Below are 23,781 nucleotides of genomic sequence, written 5' to 3' on the forward strand. Positions count from 1 at the left end.
GAGTATTAATCATTATTCTGTTCTTGATTTAAATTTATACATAGAATTATAGGTGATTGCTGCCAAATATTATTATTTCTATCAATTATTTCATCCTTATAGCAACATGATGCAATAAGAACTATATGCCATTTAGCTTGAGTTGAACATCATAAAATCTTGTGAAAATGGTGACATGGATATCCATGTGTTATAAGAAAATTACATGTACAACAATGTGATCCATCCACTAACAAAATAATATAATGAGTTTTGGTTCCACAAGATTTAACCAATCACCAAATTTCTAAAATTTGATCTAAACCAATTTTAGAAATGACATCAGTGAGGTGCACTTTAACAACTTCATAGTTGTTTTCTCTCATTCTTTCATTATAATCAATATTTGTTTGTTCCTATTAAGTGTTAATTAATATGAATAAACAAATAATTCTCTAAAGGAATAATAATAATTACCTGTATTATAGAATCAATAATTGTTACGTCCATCTTAAAACCATCATAATAAAAACACCCTTGCATTTAATATCAATATCAATATCAATATCAATAATATAAAAAATGTACCCTATACTTAGCGCATAAGAGTTAACCAAATTAGTCTTCCTTTCCAAGATAGCACAATTTATAGCATAACAACTAATTACAAGGAATATCCCTATTAAAATGAAGATCACCTGATATCGTTAACTATATAACGTGCCCTATAAAAAATAAATATCCAGAAATTGTCTATGTAATGTCTGGAAATAATCCAGAAAATATTTGATATGTCCAGAAATTATCCAGTTATTTGACACAATTTAATTTTCAAAATTTTGTAATATCCAGTTTCTGTCCAGAATATATCCAGTATTATAATTCAGGATAATTTCAGGACAGACAAACCTGACCAAATTCTGGACATAACAAAATTTAGACAATTTAAACTGGACATAACTAAATTCTGGACAAATTCAAAATGTTGGTTTCTAAAAAAGGATAAATTAATTTTATAAAAAAATGTAAAAAGCAAAAAATTGACATTCTAAACCTTCTTTGTCATATTAATTAAAATTACAGAGAAGGCAAAAATACTATAAATCTATAATATAATTTAAGTTAAAGTAAATATAGTGATGATCATCAGCATCTGCTAATCATTTTTCATGGCAAATTCTTGACATATCTGAATTCTAGACAAATTCTGGACATATTCTAAATGTTGGAAACAGTCAAGATTTGGAACATTTCCTACACATTTTCCAGACAGTAAAAATGTCCAGAATTTGCAAAAATTATCTGAATATTTTTGGACATATTCCGAACATTTATTTTTTATAGGGGTGATTTGTATATGGTGTCAATTACCAGCTGATGGATATTTTAATTTCAAATGCTCCCAATGATTTTCATAAACAATGAGTAGTATCTGGAAATTCTAAACTTATTGCATTGGGCTATTGCTGGATTAGAATCAGTAAATACAACTTTTGGTATAAGATCATTAGTACTTTTTTAATCATATTAATGCCCAAATGAAACTTCCTTCTGTTTCATCTTCAAGTAATAAAAAAAATTGCCATTTTAGGCAAAATCAGTAATTTTAACATACAAGAACTAGTATTATTTAAGTAGCAGGAGTTAGTATTAACCAATCTGTCCATATTGGCATGCACGTCTGAAATGTGTGCCAGGTTGACAGTATAGTGTAGTGCAGTAATTTTAAAAAAGATTTAAGGATTTTCTTTTTAATATAAAGCTTTCAAATTTACACATTAGATGTATTTTCATCTGTTTTACAAAATTTACTTATAAATGGAAGAATGTTTTGGAAGTAGATTTTGACTTTAGTATATAACAACCGATTTTATCATCATTGCTGATTATTTCCAAAATTGGATTTGTTGAAAGAACAGTTTTTGTTAAATAACTTGAAAATGGCCTTCTAAACCACTTGTATATGCTCTAAGTAAATTTGCAGAGCGGACAAAAATACACCTAATGCAAGAATTTAAAGGTTTTATTTTAAATAAAAAAAATTGCAATTTAATTTTTTGGAAAAATCGCTGCGCCACACTGCGCTGTCAACCTGGCACACATTTCAGACATGCCATCGGCACCATAGGTGACAGGATCACCAAATAATAATAGCCTTATATTATTATTTTGATAACTTATATCTTATAATTGGAAAGTTATAAAAAAAAGATTTATTTAAATTACAAACTAAGAAACTTGTAAAATATTTTACCACTCTAGTCTTAGTGTTTAAATAAATCTAAAAAAAATAAAATAAGGAACAATTTCTTTTGAATGCATAATATAAAATATCACTTAATAAAAACTAGTTAATTTTCATTTGTTTAAATATCTAAATAATTAAATATTAAATAAAATTAATTTTAATTGCAAAATTAATTCCTTTTATATATCATAGTACATACCTAATGACCTCAAATCTTTAATTATACAATCATTCAAATCTGAATGACTTGCATGATATGCTTGTGAATTTTCACTTTCAAGAATTTCATTCAATTTTTTACTAGTAAAATCAAGTAAGCGACTTGTATAACATGCTTTAGGATGAGATTTAGTAGCAAAATTGTTATGCCCAATTGGTGCATTTATAAATTCCATAATGTTGCTTTTTAATTCTTCACTGACATCATTATTGTAAGGACGGAAAATCCATTTTCCAATAATATTTAATACTTCTTTAGAAGATGGCCTTTTTGATGAATCTTCATTCCAACATTTTTTCATTAAATCTACATAACATTGTGGAGTATTTTCAATAATTTCAGGACGTTCACCTTTACAAATATTTAAACTAAATTGAAGATCATGTACTCTATCATTAAATGGTGGTATTCCAGATGTAAACTTCCACATAATCAAAGAAAAACTATATATATCACTAGCTGGAGTATAAGATTTGCCTCGTAAAACTTCAGGAGCCATAAATGGAATTACACCATAAATATCATACTTTTTCAAAAATGATTTTACAGGTTGACATAATCCTAAATCACTAATATAAATTTTAACCTTATTATGATTTAAAATATTACCATCATGAAAATCACAATGAATCAGATTTTATCCATGTATCTTACTAAGTCCAGAAATAATTTCGTACAACATATACAATTTTTGATTCCAATTATTTTTGACTATTCTTGTTAAATTTTCTCTTAAATTACCTTTATTTGCATAATACATTACTACCATATATTCTGATGTATTTGAATCTTCCGTGAATCCATAAATATTTATAATATCATTTGAACTTCATTAAAACACTTGTATGATATTCTCACTATAAAAAATAATAATAATTTATTAATAATATAAATAAAGTTTAATTTAAATTAAAAGTAGAAAATAATATACTATCATACTTCTTTTAAAAATTCATTTAAATTTTCATTTAAATTCTTGTGACATTTAAGAATTACTTCTTCATCTCCATTATTCTTTAACCAAATAGCTTTGTATATAGTACCAAATCCTCCTTCATTATGATATTCAACACTATTAAATTTGTCAAAAGGAATCCATCTTAATTTTTTTTCAAGAATAAAATCATCTATAATTGTAAATTTAAATAATTAAAATTATATTATAGTTACACAAAGTTTAAAAAATTACTTATAAGTAAACTTATTTAAAAATTGAAAATTTTTTCTTAAAATTATAATTTTTAGCTTATAATCATACCTCCTTTATTTGAAAATGCAATAAAATTTTTATTTTCACATATTTTCTCAAAATTTTTTTTTTTTATTAAATAATACTAGATTACAGTAATTAGAAAACAGCAATAATAATTGCTAAATTTGTATCATATAATGCTTTTTTAAATAAATAAACTCGTATAATGTTTTTTAATAAATAATTTTTTTTAATATATAATGCTTTTATTTTAATAAATAAATTCATATAATGTTTTTTTTTAATAAATAAATTCATATAATATTTTTTTAGTAAAAAAATTTAATAAATTCGGGTATATAATTTTTTTTAATAAATCAATTCATGTAATATATATTTTAATAAGTAAACTCATTAATTTTTTTTAATAATTAAATTTGTATAATGTTTTTAAATAATCACTAAATTTGTATAAATGCTTTTTTTTAATAAATAAACTCGTATAATTTTTTAATATATAATGCTTTTGTTCTTTAATAAATAAATTTAATCAATTCGGGTATATGTATTTTTTTTAACAAAATAAAATTCGGATATATTAATAAAATTTGGATATATATATATATATTTTAATAAAATTCAAATATATTATAATTAATTTGAATATATATATTCGGGTAACATTATTTGGCACAATATATTTCAACTCATTTCAAATTGTTTAACTTTTAAACGCATGATATGTTACTTTCGCAGTCAGTATGTATTTGTCAAAATATATATATTATCTGTAACACCTACTGTACATGTATTATTCACAATATCAACGTGTTTAAATTATTTCATCTTTTAAATGCATATATGTCAAAATGCGTCAAAATGATGAAAGTTGAGTCATTTGCTAAACAAAATAATTGAAATTAAAATGAAATTACCTTTAATCTCTTAAGCTATATATGTCTAAATTCTAATGACATAATTTTAATCAAGAATTATATTATACCATATTTGGCAAAATGATTAAATTCTTGTTAATATGATAAATAATAGATTTAATTATTATAATTGTAGTGTTAATTTTTTTCATTTTGATATATCAATATGTCAGTCTGAGTCATACTATCTACAAAGGATTCTTTTTATATTTAAGACATCAATTTCTCTTTTTTTCTATATCAATCAACTCCTTAATTTTTAAACTCTCAATTATCAATATTTTTTTACCAATTTTAAACATGAACACATCTGAAGATTTCATTGGTCAAAATGGTAATCTTACGAACTGTATTTTAACTTGTAAATTATAATATCAATAATTAACCAATTCTTTCAATTTTTTTAGCTCTTATCTCTTATTTATCAGATAATAATAGGACAACAAAGTCATATCGGGGGTTCTTAAAAAATCATCGTGATATTAATTGATACTACTTTAACTTTAAACAATTGGAAAAATCTTGATAATATTTGGACTGTTCGTTTTTTAAGAAAAGAAAAAGATTTTCCTGATTTAAAAAATAAGGTGTGTTTTTTTTTATTTTGCAAAGTTAGGGTAACCCCTAGAGTTAATTAGAACTTGACTTAGGGAATTTACTGGATTTGACAAGTCTTGGTAACCACTCCAAGTTTCTCGGTTCAGGTGTCCTAACTTTGTAGTTGATATAAGTCTGCTAATTCTGGAGGAGGAATTGGCTATGTACCTTCTATCACTAAATAAATTTTAAACACACTACTAATAAACTGTTTCCTATAATAGGTAATTGCAGAACGATTTCGGTATGCAAAAACATTAAAAATATTTTGGCAAGAAATTATTAAAGAATACAAAGAAAATTATATACCTACTGAAGAAAATAATGAAAAAGAAAATATAGTGCTTGCTGATTCTTCTTATTCACAAAAAAATATTGAAAATTTTGATAATAATCACTTTATTCCTATTAAAAACCAATCCATTTCTAATTCAAAAAAGAATATCAATGAAAAAAAAAATATAGTATCTGTTGAAAATTCTGATGATAATTACTTTTTATTTCTATTAAAAACCAATCCATTTCTAATTCATCTCATTCAAAAAAAAATATTGAAATTCCTATCAAAAATCATTTTATTTCTACCACTGAAAATCATTCTAAAAATTCTCAACTTATTAACTTTTGTTATGATATTCTTCAAGAACTTGATATTAAATCTAATATTCATCCATTTTATGAAATTTCAAATGAGAATATAAAAAATTCAATGGATTTATTTACAATAATTTTAAAATTAGAAAATAATCAATATGCAAGTATTGAAGAATTTGAAAAAGATATTCGTCTTGTATTTCGTAATTGTTATATATATAATGATATAGGAAGTGAAATGCATATTTTAGGAGAAGAATTGGAATCAACCTTTAATAAGATTTGGACTGAAAAAATTGATTTTCAAGTTAAACAAAAAGAAAATTTAAAAAGAACACGAAATAATGATACTGATTCTTCATCTGGTAAATAATATTTTTATTATTTTTATTATTTTTATTATTTTTATATTATTTATTAACTTTTTATAATTATTATTTAGAACTTGTAACAAAACAAATTCAAATTTTAGAACAAAATAAAGATAAGTTAGTATATAGACAAGTTGTAAATGATGCTCTTCTTATTGCTTCAGCATATGAAAATCTTGTTGCAAATAATATTTTACCTTTTATTGAACTTTTAAAAACATTTTTATCAACAAGATCACAAATATCATTATCTTCTGCAAAGTGCAAATGAACCTGTTCTTCAAGCAATTGTTGAAAATCTTTTACCATTAAAATATCGTATTCCTGAATTATCATTAGTAATGGATGGTACAAAATTAAAAGGATTTGGTCGATTTGGATATTCAGATATTTTTATCTTAAAAGGAATAGGAAATAATAATATTAGTTTAGAATTAAAATATATTCCATTAGTTGGATTAATTAAAAATCAAAAAAAGAAGTTTAATACAAATGATTTAGAAAATTTAGATAAAATTATTGAAAAAGAAGATGAAAAAATTCTATTAAAAAGATCATATGAATATTGGTCAAAAGAATATAATGAAACTAAAAAAATAACTATAGAAGAAATATTAAATAATGGAATTAAACAATTGAAATCATATATGAATATTATTTCAAAAGGAAATTCAAATGATTATTATAGTTCAGGAATATTTGATAAAAGAATTAAAATAACTAAATCAAATCCTAAATTCCTAATAAATTAAAAGGATTTGTTATATTAGTAATTGGTTTTCGACGTATTTTATGGAAATCTGTTGAAGAAATAACATCTAATTATTTATATGAAAAAATTTAAATATTATTTATAATTTAAATTTATATAATATAGTAAAATTAATAAATTAATTTATAATTTAAATTATAAAATTTTTAAATAATTAAATTTGCATATTATTATATATTTATTATATAATTTTTTATAAAGGATTAGCAAAAATTTTAAATTATATTAATTATATATAAGTTTGGAATAGTTTAATATTAGGATAAAAAGAGTTAGTTTAAGTTAACAGTTGTATTATCTTTAAAGTGATATTAGTTTGAGTGGTATTAGTTTGAGTGGTTTAGAATTAAAGTAAAAAAAGTTAGTTTAGATTAAATGAATTATTTCTAAAGCAACGACCTGTCACATGGCGACCCTATCACATGACTTAATAAAATTTTAATTGGCTGATTCATTTTTGATCGGTTAATTTTTAAAGAATATTTTATTTACGGTAAAATTTTATTTGTTAAATACAATATTAAAACTATAAAATTATACACTTAGTGGATTATATTTTATTGATTAGAGAAATAAAAACTAACAATAATGGTAAATAGTGATAAAAAAAAAGAAAAATTACAATGATAAAATGAAAAAAATGCTAATAAATAAGCAAAAAAAAGGAAATAGAAGATATAACGTTAATAATTATAAAAGAAAAAGGGAAACAAAAAGAAATGACGTGAGATGAAAAGAAAAGAAATGAAAAAAAGTGTAAAAAGGATAATAAGGACAAAAGAAAGTGTAATAAGATGATAAGGATGAAAGGGAAGTGAAAGGGAAATATGTAAAAGAAGTGAAAAGGGTGTTAGAAGATGAAAAGAAAGTGAGAAAGATGATAGTAAAGTGAGAAGGAAGTAAAAAGGATGATAGGAGATGAAAAATAAGTGAGAAAGATGATAGTGAATGAAAATGAAGTGAAAAGGAAGTAAAAGGGTGTTAGAAGATGAAAAGAAAGTGAGAAAGATGATAGTGAACGAAAATGAAGTGAGAAGGAAGTAAAAAAGGATGATAGGAGATGAAAAGAAAGTGAGAAAGATGATGGTGAACAAAAATGAAGTGAGAAGGAAGTAAAAGGGTGATAGGAGATGAAAAGGAAGTGAGAAAGATGGTAGTGAACGAAAATGAAGTGGGAAGGGAGTAAAAAAGGATGATAGAAGACGAAAAAGAAGTGAGAAAGATGATGATGAACGAAAATGAAGTGAAAAGAAAGTAAAAAGGATGATAGGAGATAAAAAAGAAGTAAGAAATATGATGGTGAACAAACGGGAAGTGAGAAGGAAGTGTAAAGGGTGATAGGAAAAGAAAAGAAAGCGAAAATAATAATGAAAAATAAAAGAAATAAAAGGATGATGGAGAATAAAAAAGAAGTAAAAAGGAGAAAGAAATAAAATAATAAAGGGTAAAAAAGAAGTGAAAAGAACGATAGAAAGACGAAAAAAAAGTGAAGAAAAAATAATCAAAAACACCACCCATAAAAAAAGGAACAAAGAAATGACTGGTTAGTATTATTTCAAATAAAATGAAAAAGTAATAAAAACAGAAAAATATAAAAAGTAATAAAGAAAGACATACATTAAATAAAAAGAAGCCATTCCATTATCTAAAGAAAAAAATAAAGTTAGCATTAATAATAAAGTAAAGAGTCATTAAATACAATAAAATAACGAAAAAAAAACAAAAAAAATTGCCTTAAAAGAAGTCATTTTCAAGCCGACAATAAAAAAAAAGGAAAAAAAAATTATCATTATCTTCGTTATCTAATAAACAAATAAACATTTATCAGATGATGCAATGATCATGTTTGTGTAGCCAATAAAAAAATATAAATTTATTACATAATCAGGGGTCACCATGGTGACCCGGGTCGCCAATTACATTTTCCCTATATATTTTTTATAAAATTAAGATATTTTTTTTTATATATATTTTGACCTATTATAATCACAAGAATTAGCCTCCTGAACAATATATACGAATAATAAATATATCCTTGATGTTAATATATAGTTAGCTCTTAGATATTTGGCCAGTCAATTCATAATTCCTTGATGTCAATATAAAAGCAGAGCGAAGTTAGTTCGTTTACTGTGCCACATTACTGCGCAATTAGTGGACACAGTAGTTATGCATAAATAAAAAGTATTGGTTTGTTCACATAGTGAACTTTGTCCTTTTTTAATTACATCTGCGAAATTGATATGCAATACTGCGGGATAATTTTTTTTTATAACTTATCTCTCAAGGTCATCTGATGACTGATGGCTTTAATCGACTATAAACTTCGGGGATCCAAAAATCTCGTGACTGAAATTTCAGCCGGGAGTCCCCGCTTAAAAAATTTTTTACCTTTCGCCTCGCGCGCAATTTTGACGAACCTGGACACCGTGTCCATCAAATAATCTGAAATCTGATTATCCGATCATCATGTGATTTTGAGAAACAACTCGGCGCCAGGAAGTGTCCTAGAATTGTCGTGGAGAAAAAATTTTTTATTTTCATAATCTTCATATGATAAATTTAACTTAATAGGAAAATCAGTTTTTTAAAAAACTATGAAAAAGTAACGTTTTTAACCATTTTTTATTTAAATATGGTAAGTTTCTTAAATAAGAAATAAATATCCTTTTTTCCAGTCTTTATCTCCTTTTCTTCGTTTTTGTCCTTAACACCTTCAGTTTTTATCTTTTCGTCTTTTTTCATTAATATGGACAATGATAACGATAATAATAAAATTGTCGCGTATAAAGAAAATATACAGTACAATGTAAAGTCAGCGATATAATCGAAATTTATAAAATTGCCACCTCTCAAATCAAACGTAAATAATATTAGTATTCTTCAATTATATTATAATTTAAGTTAATTTTATTTTAAAACACAAGCTCCAGCTCCACCACCAGAAGACGCAGAAGCGCAAGCAGAAGCTCCAGCTTTTCCACCAGAATTATAAGTAGCTTCACCTCCATCTTATTCTTTAAAATATTTAATAATTTGTTGAATTCGGTTGATAATAGGTAACATTTATTATCTTATTTATAGCAACCCACCCATTATTTAGGAATTGTATCTACTGTAAGAAAGCGGGTCACTGGGTAAGTGATTGTCCGAACATCTCCCGGACTATAGAAGCAAATGTTTTAGTAAGTTATTAATAAAATTATTAGGTTCAACTAGATGTAAAAGTAATAATTATTAAAAAAAATAATTATTTTAGTTGTTGGAAGCCTGGTCACAGAGTTAATACTTGTAAGTCTTCTAGAAACCGCCATCGTGACGAAAGCTGACGGACAATCTTCAATTTTTTCCAGCAAAAGTATTATTAGATCGTGAATTTTTTGTTTTTTATATGATACATAAAAGAAATTTTTTTTCTTTTTTTTAGTTGGGAGTCGGCTTAATCAAAATTTTTTTTTCCTTTTTTTTTAGTTGGGGGATCGACTTAATTTTTTTTCTTTTAAGGGCAAACAATCCAAAAATCGTAATTTTTTTAATAAAATTTTTTATAAAAAAAAAGAAAAACAATAAAATTCACAAAGTTTCCATTTGAAAGGTTAAAATGAAAATATGATTTGAACCTTATATCAACTAACATTCTGTGATTTTCCATTTGGTCAGATAAATAAATTATTATATGTTTAACGATACATATACTAAAGAAGATTTATAAGTAAAATCATATAATAATTATCATGATGAAGGAATTTATTTCTATTGTCGTTTAGTTAATAAACAAATACTTCTAAGAGAAAATGGTAATATATTATAAAATGTATAAATTTCAATATATGTGATTTAATATATCTTTCAGGCTTAGTTTATCTACAAGAATAATACCATTGGTATTTGACACAAAACAATATTGTATAAAGAATCATCTGAATAAATAAGCGCCCACATGTATAATCCCAAGTTTGAATAGCAAGTTGAAGGACTGTTTGTTGTACTGTTAACTGTTTTTCACTAAAAATACATCAAAAATTTGTGATCCTCTGTACACTCAATAAAATCTATTACCAGATGATCCACGTTCTGAACGATTCTATACTTCAATTTTTGATGGTTGATATTGAGAAGCCTTTTTACCATATAACGTACTATATTAGCTATAAATAAAATGAAAATAAAAAAATTCAATAGAAATTCCTAACTCACCGCACTTTTTGATCTGAATTTTTTATTTTTTTAAAAATTAATAAAACGTCATATATGTAATCGGTTTATTATAATTTTTCGTAAATTACGAATTGAAATTGCAAGTGGTAGTAAATAAAGCATTGATACCGGAGTATTCTAAATGGTGTTTATATTGTATTAATCTCACTTCATCTTTATTTTTAGAAAATTCTTAATATAATTTTCTAACATAAAATATTATTGAGATTGTACCGTATAGTACTCGAATTTTATATACCTCGGTTGTCAACTATTGATTTGAGATTTATATAAACATTTGAAGTATATAGACAACGAAAGTTTGAAATAATTTACATGTTAATGATATAGGAAATCTAATGTTTCGTACATGACTGCTAAAAGTTTTAGTTGCTAGTTACAAATAGATATTACTATTTTTTTAACCTTTTTTTATATAAATCATTACAATTTAAAACTCTGTTTATCGTTGGATTTTCTTAGCTTCAACGTTAAATTATTTTGAAATAGAGTATAAATAAATTATATATATATTTTTACTTTTCTTCACCAAAGAAAGGCGAATTTTTTTCTTTTATAATTAAATTAGTGAGGATTACGTTAAATAGGGTTTTAAATTTTATTATTGATCAGTTGTTTGACACTTTGACTTATATATGTATTCATTTTGTTTTTGTTGACTAAATAAATTAACAAAATTTAAGCGTGAAAGATTTTAAAAAAATGAAATATCTTAATTAATGTAATTGTTTAGTAAAATTTGAAAAAATTATTTTATAGCAGATTTTATACATGAACAAACGCAAGGTAAAATCTTCGGATTTTTATATGAATTCATTTATTTGTCTTTATTATCAAGTAATATAAAAAAATACAAACCTCATTTCTTCCCATCCTAAAAAAAATTGGTCAGAGGTATAAATTTTTTTTAATGAAAAGTCAAAGGTGAAGAATATTGCTGCGAATTTGTTCTTGTATTATACGATTTAACAAATTATTTCAATTGTAAATAAAAAACGTGTTAATTAAACTTAATTTCGAGTATCATCAATTTTTGATACACGTATAAACACAATATAATATTACTCTAGAAATCTTGTATTAGTATATTTAATAAAGATATAAGGTTTACATATATAACAATTATATTTCTTAAAAGAAAAATGTTACAATCCTTCCAAACTTAGTGTTTCGATCCGGGTAGAAACCGTTACCCGGATAAATTAAAAAAATTATCCGGTTTTTATCCGGATTATCCGCCTCGGATAAAAATCCGGATATATCCGGATAGAAACCGAAATCCGGATAGAATTAATATTAATTTTTTTTATAGATTGGGAAATTCATGGCATATATTAAATAAAATTCATGGTATAAGTTTAATTAAGTTCCATAGTAACAAATTTGATTAAATTGGTGGCGTTTATTTAATTAAATCGTAGATCTTAAATTAAGGTTAGAAACTCTAATTTCGGCCGGCACTATGAATTTTGCCCAAATTATGCTGTAGGTTTGATTTTCCGAAATTTTTTAGAAAATGTGAACTTTTTTTTTGTCCGTGATCATCAAGATTGTTGCATGCTTTTAGTGCACAAAATGGCTTAATATCAATAAGTCAAAATAATAAACCGAATTTTAGAATTGAAACTTAAGAAATGAATAATAATCACGATTGATTGACTCTAAAAATCAATTCTTATTTTGGGAATTGATTTCAATCCTTCACTGAATAAAAATTTAGAAAGAAAACTAATTTAAACATTTAAGAAAAACTTTTTTTTATTTTCATTATCCGGATTCCGGGTCAAAACCGGATATTTTTTAACCGGATATTTATCCGGGTAAAAACCGCGATTATCCGGATATCCGAAAAATAAAATTATCCGGGTTCAACCGGTTGGACCCGAATACGGATCGAAACACTATCCAAACTGACCTAAATTGAAAATCATTTCCATTTTTATGATAATACATTATAAAAATCAGAAATCAAAATAGAAATTGAAATACGTATGATATTATTCCAAATTATTAGATTAGTTGAAATTTATTATTGGAAACATTTATTATTATCGTAATTGCCATAATTATTGTTCTATTGCTGATTCAAGTTATTTATTTATTTAAACATTCCTTATATTTTGCTTTTTTTAATTTACAGTCAAATTATTGTTTCTATTATATTTCTTTATTTTTCTAGATTCTAGATAATTATCCTACTTCAAATTCAGTGTCACAATCAGTTTTTTTAATGTTATTTTAAATGTTAGGTATTAAATTTCCTTTCGACTTATAAAATCAACAATAGATTTGAGCTGACCAACTTTCATAGACTTGTAGCGCTCGAATGTCTCAGCTATGTCCTTAATCTGATGCGTTTGGATAGATCGCCCAACGGACTCAAACTAAGTAGCCGCGAAAATTGACAGTATCTTTTATTTGTGAAATTAATTGTAGATCCTTGGGTAATTCCAGGCGGCATTACGTAATTCTGACCGATTAGAGGTGAGTGGCGATCTTCTTGTTACCTATTTATATCTTATTCGCTTATCCAAAATTGTTTCTGTGTGATGTAAATCACTTTGACGATCAATTAATATATTATACAAATGTCGTTCGTTTGATCGGCAAAATTGTCTTTTTTCTTTTTCTTTCTATAAAATGTCAAACCTTAACAGAGATATACTTTATTTAATATTTGAAGAATTAAAAGATGATGGAAAAGATCTTTTTTCATGTCTTTTAATTAATAAAATTTGTACCAATATTATCATTCCAATTTTATGGAAAAATCCTTGGAAATATTTAAGAGAAGAAAAGAATAATATAAGATTATTAAAAGTGATTATATCACATTTATCAAATGAATCAAAAAATAATTTAAAAAATTTAAAAAATCAAAATAATGATAATTATGATGATGATGATAATAATAATAATAATAATTTAATAATTTCATATCAAAAACCTTTATTTGATTATATTAGTTTTTGTAAATATTTGAATTTTAAAATAATTATTGATATGATAAATTCAATATTTAATATTAATGATAATAATAATTTTATTATTATTAATGAAATATTTAATCTTTTTATTAATGAAAATATGAAATTTACTCATCTTTATATACCAAAACAATTTTATTATAAAATACACCTTATATCAGGATTTGATTATTGTTTTTCAGGTCTTAAATTTCTTCAATTTGATTTAGATAATAATAATCAAAATATTTTAGAAGGTTTGGTTAGAATAAGTAATTCAATTAAAAATTTGGAATTTATATTTTATGATAGTGGGACTGATATGAATGGAATCATTAAATTAATTGAAGCTCAAAAGGAATTATGTAATGTTTATTATTTTGTTTATCATAGAGATAGATTATTTCGTATATCCTTTGAAGAATCATTAATTAAACATGCTGATACTATTCAATATTTAAAAATTGATGATAAACCTATTACAAAATTACTTTCTTATCTTGTTAATTTAATAAGTATAGAAATGGATGATCCATTTTATAATACATGTTGGAACCATTTAGAGAATATATCTTTACCTAATTTAAAATTTTTAAAGGCTAAAAGAATTCCATTAAGATATTTGGCAAAATTAATTGAAAATACAAAAGGAAAACTTTGTGAAATTAGTATTAATTCATTAAGATATAATGATTTTAATTATGAAGAACTTATTCAAGTAATTATTAAAAATTGTTTAAATCTTAAATATCTTACATTAGTATTTAGAAATGGTGATATTATGGAATTGGAAAAATTATTAATTAATTGTCAATATTTAAATGGATTAATTATTGTTACAAATAAGTTTGATTTGGTATTTGATTGGAATAAATTATTTGAAATTTTAATTAAAAATTCACCAATTAGTTTATTTAAATTTAAATTTTATTTTTATCGTTATAGAACATTATCTCAATTGGATTCTTTAAATTTATTCTTTGAAAAATGGAAAGGAAGATATCCAATGTTATTACAAACTGTTCCAATGTATAGTCATATAAATTTGGAAAAATATTTTGATATAATAGAAAAATATAAATCAGAAGGTATAATTAAAAAATATGATAATGATTTATATGGTAATACTTATGATGAATTTGAATGGATTAAAGAGAGATTTTGATTATAATTTGTAGTAATAATTTTTTTTTTTTTTATATAAATAAAAAAGTTTCACAAGTGTACTAAAAAACGTGATACAAATATCATCATTTTTTTTTAATATTTCCATTTAAATATACTTTCCGGTTATACTGGCCAAAAGAATTATAAAAGGTTGCGAAAAAAAGAGATTGCTTGTGGGAAAAACGTGAAAAAGAAAAAGATAATCACTATCAATCAAAAAATAGACTTCGGTTTTGTGGGAAAACACGAAAAAAAGTATATTCACTACATCAGGAATCAATCACAAAATAGACTTCGGTTTTGTGGGAAAAACGCGAAAAAAAGTATAATCACTACATCAGGAATCAATCACGAAATAGACTTTTAATAAGCTATATAATACCCTGCGATTTTTCCCATTTTGAAAAAAAAAATTTTTACTCCGCCAGAGTGCAACCACTAGATCCACTAGATCAGATTATCTATCTTCCTCAAAATAATTCAAAGATAAGATAATCAAAAATCCCCAGCGTTGGGGATCATATGGAAACGTCTTATGGCTTCTTCAAAATTTTGAATTTTCTCTAAATACGTTTGAGATACTATGATTTGTAAAAATTGATTCAGCATCAACCAATGAGACTCAGTCCTTGTTCGTCTACCTACTCTTCCGGCTCTTCTGGTGTATACTATTGATTATGCCTTAGCACAAAACATCATGTGATTACAGATTTAAAAGAAGATTTCCATCTATCTGTAATTTATCAATTTAAATAATCTCTTTTTTACATAAAATCATGTGATTACATATTTAAAAGATTTCTCACGTATAACAGCAAACTATTTATCTGTAATCAATAATCTCTTTTTTACAAATTTCTCACGTAACCATCTATCTATTTTTTATATATATATACACTGTCTGAGGTAACTTTTTTTCAATCGTCAAATAAGTTTTTTCTTAACCTTTAACGTTAATAATTTTAATGAATTTTTCTCTTTCAAATTTTCATCTCTGTTAAAATTAATAATGTCATCAATAACTGAAGATATTTTTTCGAAAATTCACCGTGGTAAGAGTTTATTCATACGTACTTATTTATATACCAAAGTATTCTATTTTAATATTATACCTCCTTTTAGAGTTTTGGGAACGGCCTTATACGCAATGGGGGGACAAGGAGTGGGACCATTTTTATTCTAAAAAGTACTTAGAAAAAGAAACAAAACAACGTTCATATAATACTTATGCGGCTGAATTAGGGATCCTAATAAATTATCTAAAACCGGGCAGAGAAAAAGAAAAGGCATTAGCGTTAAGGCAAAAATTGGTATGTGCTACACCCTGTTCTGCGGTATGGGGAAGAAGAGCGCCCAGACACGAGTACCGGGTCTCGTCGCTGCGGCGTGCACATCTTACTATGAGTTCCTTTGAATCTGGAGGAGGGTTCTTTACTAAATGCTCATTACTCATATTACAGGAAACCAAAGCATCTAAGACAACAACCACAATCAGTAAATCTTATTCTTTAAGGGAAAGAAGAAGCACGATAGACTATAATGATAACCGAATATTAAAAAAATGAATAAATCAAATGTAAGCCGCTATTTATGATTATCATGTTGAATATGATACAGGAACACAACATTCATATTCAATATACCATTCTTTATTTGAATTCCTTTTTTCAGACATCTGAGAAACGATATACTAGTCAATTACTCAAAGAAATTAAAAATCAACGAAAACAATCAAGTATGTTCATTATTAAGTGAACATAAATATACTTAATAATGTCAACAGATCATTAAATCTTTTTAATTCTATTATAGAATCCAACGAATGGACAGATGAGGAGCCATTTGACAGCTTATTCAGTACTCCAAAAGTTGAGGTAAGCTTCTACTATATCGTTAATGTGTTTCTGTATTACTTACTAGAACTAAGAACGAATTTGATCAGATTCTAGCAAATTTTGAAACAAAATCACATTTGGAACGATACAATATCATCTGCCTCTTTGATATTGAATTCACATACACAAAGAAACTCCTTACAGTATTATCAATCAAACAAATACAAAGGTTGAAGAATGAATGGATAGAGGTACTGTAAGTTTATTTATATTTATATTTGGGAATTATTAATAACATATCTTATATACTATAATAATAATAAGGCTGAAAAATCTTTGAGTCAAGAAAAAATTGAAGATTCCTGGAATAAATGTACATTGAAAAAACAAGTCGATGATTACCTCAAAATTCTTGATGAAAAGATGGACAGAAATACATTTTTTATTGACTTTAATGAACTTTATACGGCTTTTATGATGCAACCATCTAACGAATACCAGCATCAAAACAATTACGAATTGTTTTGGTGCCAAGACTTATATAAACGAATGTAGGTTTTGTAATGGTTTACCATGAATATCATGCCATTGACGGTTAATTGAGTTTTTTCCCTCATATCAGGACTCTTCAATTCCTCCGTAATCGTAGTGTTTTAAAAGACAAAACTGCAAGTGAATTTCGCTACAGAGATGAGTTAGTTAACCAACTTTTATCTACAATCTTTTATGATGTAGAAGATGCAATTTGGATTGATACGTAAGTTTCCAATGAAGGTTTTCGTTTCCAGTTATAAAACTGAATTCTTTATTTGTGATGAACTAGTGGCGAAATTGAAAATAGAACGCGAAAACGGCAACGAAACTTCTCGAAGGCAGAAAATGAGCGTGAACAATTAGGAGACAAACATGATGGTGTTATATATATGAATGTACATGGTTCAAAAGTTGAAGTCGGATTCTTTGAAGTAGTTGGTAATGCATTAATTAATGATAACAGCTTCAAAAATGATGATTTAATAAAATTATTAAAAGGTATGACATAATTTGGTTTAAAAGTTTAATACGATATTTAACTAATTTTGGTTCTCTATTAATTATAGCTATGATGATTTCGCTCCGATATCAACATGCATATAGCAAGGATACCTCAAATTTACAATCGTTTTCAATTTTAGTGTATGGTAAATGTTGATATAGCCCTTATGATTATTTATATCAAGAACCATTAACTAACTTAATTAATATGAATAGGATGCGAGTATCATTTTTTGAGTATGCATTTGATCAATAACATGTACGTTGTTGACGAATATAATGCGTTTATTTTACCAAATTCAAGTGTATGCTTCTCAGAGATTGGGAATGCTGTCGAAGTAATAAAGAAGTTTAAGGTAGATCATTTTAATTTTAATCTCAGAAAAATATTTGTAGTTCTCACACGACAATTTAATATAGCTACGGATGATAATGTATTATCACAAACTTATTAAAAGCCCACGTAAGGCAACTTGGTTGTCAAGTATAGATTTACCAACAGCTTCACCAAAAAGACAATCGCCAAGTAAAGAGTTTGTTTTTAATTAACCTTTAATATAAATACATATGTTAAATTTTATTCTATATCTTAACATAGAATTTGATGCCGTAGTATCTGATGTATTACTATATAATTTTTTAAGATATTTTTTTAAGATATTTTATAATATATTGATCAAAAATGTTTAAATTTAGAACTAATAAATTGTTTTTTCTTGTTACAAATATATGATTTTTATATACTTATTTGTTGGTTTACTAATTTAGAAGTGTAAACATTAGTGTTATAGACGAAACTAAAATCCAAAGTCGAAAAACCGATACTGAGGTGAAATTACTAAAACTTTCCGTTATTAGCGAAACATTTCGAAACCTCTTGGATTATGTATTTAATATATTGGTAGAAAGGAAGATACAGTTTATTATATATTTAGTAAAACAATAATAGATAGTAAAAAAAAAGTAATTTTTAAAACTATTTAAATTTGACACCATGATATTATAATAATATAGACTGCCGTTTAGCCTAAGACAAACAATCACCTTCATGTTATAATAAAAAGAGTACGAAAGAGATTATAACTGTAATACTAATACACAAATAGTAATCTATATATTAAGTGGAAGAAGAATTAGGTTGAACTATATCAACGTCTTACAATAGAGGCGGAAAAGTTAGGTTTAGGAAAAGAAGTTAGACAATCAGTATGTAGCGAGGATCATGATGTGAAGCGTCATTGAGGAGGTTATTTTCACTCATACGACATTGAATGATGCAATCACATCAATTGCAGGTATCTTGATTGATTTTGAATATCCAATGTTCTCCAAGACATCTCGATCAGATAGTTTTTTCAATTATCTTTCCATAAACTATATCGTTGATAATGTGAGACCAGAATTAATAATTGGCGTGAACTAAAGGGTTTTAATAATAGGATTTGGAATTTCTATATTTTATCGAAGATTACTGATAAGGAAAGAAATCCAATGCACTTCTTCCTTTTTCCCTTTTGTGAGAGTTTTTAATTTCTTGCCAAGATAATTAAAAGTTCCATCAGAGATAATAACACGGCCAAAAACATTTTGTCAGACTATTAAAGTAGGAAGGAATTTGCTATAATTGATAATAAAATTGATAGAGTGTGCCGCTTTTAGTTGATAAGTTACAGTAAATGTTGTTAAACGTAAGATTGCAATTAATAATAAGAATCAAATGTCCGATTCTAGAAAACATTTTTCGGGGATTTAATAAGATGGTTGATTGGGGAAAACCGGAAAAGGAACGATGAAATTAATGGCTTTATAGGTATGCGAAAAGTACAGAAGCTTGCCCGTACTCAAGTTTTATTACCAAAAATGAAGAAAATTATTATCATTGATACGATGAAATTTAATGAAAAAAAAATTCTTAAAAACGCATGAGAAAATATATATATATATTTAAATTTGAGCTTTATTCGTAAAGTTCTAATTTTGATAATTTAGTAATAATTATCATGTGAAAATTAAGAATTTTTCATAATAAACATTAAGAAAATTAAGAAAATTATTTCATATGAGAAATGTGAAAATGTAATAAAATATGCAATGTTTCCGCAAAATTTTAAAAATTGGACTGGTGTTAATAATTATATTGATAAATTTATTCAAGGTACTCAGCTATCAGCTCATAAATATTTACAAATCATGATATTCAATATATTGTAAAAGGCGGATTTGTGTGTAAAGCAACTTAGATTGATGACTTATAGACGAATCAGTCGAATCACGAATGGGATTATGAAAATGATAATTGGGAATATCAAAATGAAGTTGTGGCTCTGAAAAGTTTAAATAATTCTTTATCAAACAAAGATAACATTGCATCAGAAATATTCCCAAATGGATTATTATACTTTACGGAATAACATAAGAAATTATATCGTGGTTTTATAATATGAAAATAATGGAAGTTACGAAATTATTTAGAATAACAAGGAAATTTCGAAAATTTATATGGTCGATTTTGACATAATTTCGTATGCATTCATCAGTCAGTTCCTGTATTCCCATTTGTTTATAATTTGGCCATTTGATCAATTACTGTATATATCTTTTATACCATGTTTCCTATTAGTCGTACGCAACTTTCCTTATTGATATTTTTATAGTTGATATCTATTTAAAAAAAAATCTCAGTAGTTTAAAATTATATACAGGACGTTGCTCTCCGTGGTATAACTCAGTTATTTTACGGATTAGCCTCGATCTCACTATCATCACGGATTCACGGCGACGGAGCCGTGATGATATTGATATCTACGGCTTCCCATGAAACAGAATTTACTTGTTTCTCTTGTCTTTGTCGACCATTGGTTGATTAGCAAAAAAAAATATTTGCCTAATTATATCAATACGGTATATACCAAATTATTAAGTACAATAATTTTCATGATTTTATAGTTATACGATAGTATTTTAAATCTCCGGTGATTGTCGTTTGTATGATAAAGGTTTCAAACTCATCCTTTACAATAGTGATAATTTCCTTTTGCAAATGACTATCCTATCATTGTAGCAAAGAAAATAGGAGAATATTATAAAATATTTTAATAGAGCATAGAGCCTCTCGTATATAAAAGTTATCCAATGAAAAATGATATAACATTATTTTTACTTATTACAAGTAAAATGATTGGCTGATAATAAGCTACTATTATTTATTCTTTTTCGATTTCGTTTCGAGTCAGTTTTACAAGTTTAATTGATGATTTTATGCCCGATTAATTTAGTTATTGACTAAGAATCTTTGGACCGAACTTGGAACGTCTTTGAAGACACGCTAAAAAATCTAAAAAAAACAGATCATTCCGACCAAAAAAGGAATACAACAAAATCAAGCGCCTCTACGTCAACTAAATAATCACGTGATCTTACAATACAATTTTTTTTTTTTTTAAAAAATAGTAATGCGTTTTATTAATTATTTAGAATTGCGAAACAATTACATAATTAAATATAAAAACACTTAGAGCAAAGCAAAAAAAAAATTTTTGCTAAACCCTATAACTAAGTAATTTACGAGTATAACCTTTCACAATTGAGTCTACAGAGGATGCAGAGTATAATTTACTGGCTAATACTATATAATTATGCTAATTTTATGCAATACTACAAAACTCTAACATAATATAGTATTTTAATTATTTTATGATTTGCGCAGAGTTTACTTCATCATAATTGAATTTAATGAATTTAAGTCATCCGAAATTTGACCACTAACATTACAGTATTAATGTGCTGATATGTGTTACATGAAAAAATTTAAAAAAAATTTCAAGTATTTCAAGAACAGTATTTTCGGATATATTCTTAGATATTTTAATATTTGTTATACTGTATAGTACGATGTAATATTTATCTGAGTATTCGAAAATTTGATATGTATACTCAGCAAAAAATACAGGTTTTTGCAGTTCATAATTTTGCGGAATCAAACCAAAATCACGCTATACTGAACTCAGCTAGGCAAGTAGACTCAATTGTAAAAGGAATTACCGGTAATTTACGAACATAAAAGTAAACTATCCTATACTATGTTAAAATAAAATTATGTAAAATTTTGCCTATTCTAATAAAATGGTAATTTGACTATCGTATCCCATTTTCTATCTATATTAATACCGTCCGTTAATGCACCTGTTAATTTTCCTAAAGTTACTATTTTAATTTGGTTATTTATATTATTTTTCTTGGTTTTTTCTATATTTTCTTTTGTTTTTTTGTTTTTACTATTTTCTGTTTCTAATATTTCGTTCTGATTATCTTCTGATACCTGCTTCTTTAATCGTAGATCGGATTTCTTTATTTCCTCTTTTTCTTCTAATCTTTTGATCTCATCACATCGTGGAATCCGAATTCTTTTCTTTATTTCGTCATATATGAAATTCCAAAGCTCTTTTATGACCGTCTTTTCTTCTTTGATTTTTGATATGTTGTTAAAATTATTGTTAAAAACTCCTCTGATCAATTCCCATTTTCTGCTCTTTCCTCTTAGAATTATTGAAGGACTTTCAAGTATAGTCAAAAAATTGCAAAGATAATTTCTTAATATTTCTATATCTTTATCTTTGTTTTGAGCTACTAATTCTAATTCAAATTTATACGGTGATTCTTGTATTATATCGTCGATCGAGAATTCGTTATCGTCGCAAATCCAGACGTGATCCCAATCTTCTTCTTCCTTTTTCCCGCACCTTATACATTTCGGTGAAGCTATTTTATTGGTATTTCTTTTATATAAGGTTTTGTATGTAGGTAGTTCTTTCAAAATATTCTTGATCCTATACGAACGATCTTTCGTGTCTTTATCACCGCATTGTCTTGAAGAAAAGTTTATTCTATTACTAATAAATTCCAACGTTGTAATCCAATCAAATTCTTTTTTGTAATTATATACGAATAAATCATCTAGTTTATCACTATTTAAAATTTCGTTCTTCCAAATAGCGTTTGTAATTTTCTTTCGCCACGCTCTATATCCTCCTGTTATTAATCTATTATTCCAAATCAGATTAAATTCGTTTGTTACTAAAGCTTCGTCTATTAATTCAAATTCGTCTTTTATCGTATCGGTATAAGATTTGGTTTTTAACGACTCGCTCAGTGCTTTTCTTATTTCTTTTATATTGTTATCAATTTTATCATCTGCGTCTAATCTTACAATACAATTTTTTCGACTAAACAACATTAAAATACGTTACAAATTAAACATCACCGAATTAAACACTTCAGATGCTATTCAACAAATCCCAAACACAATTTGGTCTGAATACTTCTCAAAGTGGAATTCATACTATAAAGAAATTATCAAAATCATAGATCATAATAAAACGGAGATCAACTTAGTCCTCTCTATCAAAAATGAAAATTTCTCACTCCAAAAGACCAAAATTAATCAAATATATCACACACTCATATTATTATACATAAACTCTAAAAATGATTGGACAACAGAAAATTATTACATCAATGAACGAAATCAAAATTTAACGCATAACCAGACGAAAATGACAGATTCAATTCTTCAAAGAAAACCTAGACGTATAATATTAGGCCGTTTATTAATATAAACGACCAACAACATTTACTAATAACCCGAATATCATA

The 23,781-nt window shown here is 25.6% G+C and overlaps 5 protein-coding genes across 6 annotated transcripts; 3 read left to right on the top strand and 2 right to left on the bottom strand.

Annotated features, from left to right (window-relative positions):
- Positions 1-2,345: 2,345 nt before the first annotated feature.
- Positions 2,346-2,622, bottom strand: OCT59_015241 (uncharacterized protein; the record flags this gene model as incomplete). Its single annotated transcript, XM_066139887.1, has 2 exons — positions 2,346-2,353; positions 2,427-2,622. The coding sequence occupies 2 exons, from the start codon at positions 2,620-2,622 to the stop codon at positions 2,346-2,348; spliced, it is 204 nt and encodes a 67-aa protein (XP_066002719.1).
- Positions 2,623-5,880: 3,258 nt separating this feature from the next.
- OCT59_015242 (uncharacterized protein) lies at positions 5,881-6,888 on the top strand (the record flags this gene model as incomplete). Its single annotated transcript, XM_066139888.1, has 3 exons — positions 5,881-6,130; positions 6,208-6,253; positions 6,399-6,888. The coding sequence occupies 3 exons, from the start codon at positions 5,881-5,883 to the stop codon at positions 6,886-6,888; spliced, it is 786 nt and encodes a 261-aa protein (XP_066002720.1).
- Positions 6,889-13,744: 6,856 nt separating this feature from the next.
- On the top strand, positions 13,745-15,300 carry OCT59_015243 (uncharacterized protein). The gene has a single exon (XM_025332253.2). The coding sequence runs from the start codon at positions 13,767-13,769 to the stop codon at positions 15,255-15,257; it is 1,491 nt and encodes a 496-aa protein (XP_025174708.1). The 5' UTR covers positions 13,745-13,766; the 3' UTR covers positions 15,258-15,300.
- A 1,520-nt stretch (positions 15,301-16,820) lies between these two features.
- OCT59_015244 (uncharacterized protein) lies at positions 16,821-18,678 on the top strand (the record flags this gene model as incomplete). Its single annotated transcript, XM_066139889.1, has 10 exons — positions 16,821-16,835; positions 16,931-16,994; positions 17,072-17,133; positions 17,202-17,345; positions 17,419-17,645; positions 17,717-17,851; positions 17,918-18,126; positions 18,195-18,275; positions 18,346-18,485; positions 18,550-18,678. The coding sequence occupies 10 exons, from the start codon at positions 16,821-16,823 to the stop codon at positions 18,676-18,678; spliced, it is 1,206 nt and encodes a 401-aa protein (XP_066002721.1).
- Positions 18,679-22,243: 3,565 nt separating this feature from the next.
- Positions 22,244-23,362, bottom strand: OCT59_015245 (uncharacterized protein; the record flags this gene model as incomplete). 2 transcript variants are annotated; one of them, XM_066139891.1, is made up of 2 exons in its annotated part: positions 22,623-22,682; positions 22,757-23,362. In XM_066139891.1, 2 exons carry the CDS (start codon positions 23,360-23,362, stop codon positions 22,623-22,625), a joined length of 666 nt encoding a protein of 221 aa, XP_066002722.1. The 2 variants fall into 2 exon arrangements, with proteins under 2 accessions (XP_025174706.2, XP_066002722.1); XM_025311129.2 differs by having other exon boundaries at positions 22,244-23,362.
- Positions 23,363-23,781: the final 419 nt, after the last annotated feature.

This window comes from Rhizophagus irregularis, chromosome 23 (genome assembly GCF_026210795.1).
Source record: "Rhizophagus irregularis chromosome 23, complete sequence".
NCBI lineage: Eukaryota > Fungi > Glomeromycota > Glomeromycetes > Glomerales > Glomeraceae > Rhizophagus > Rhizophagus irregularis.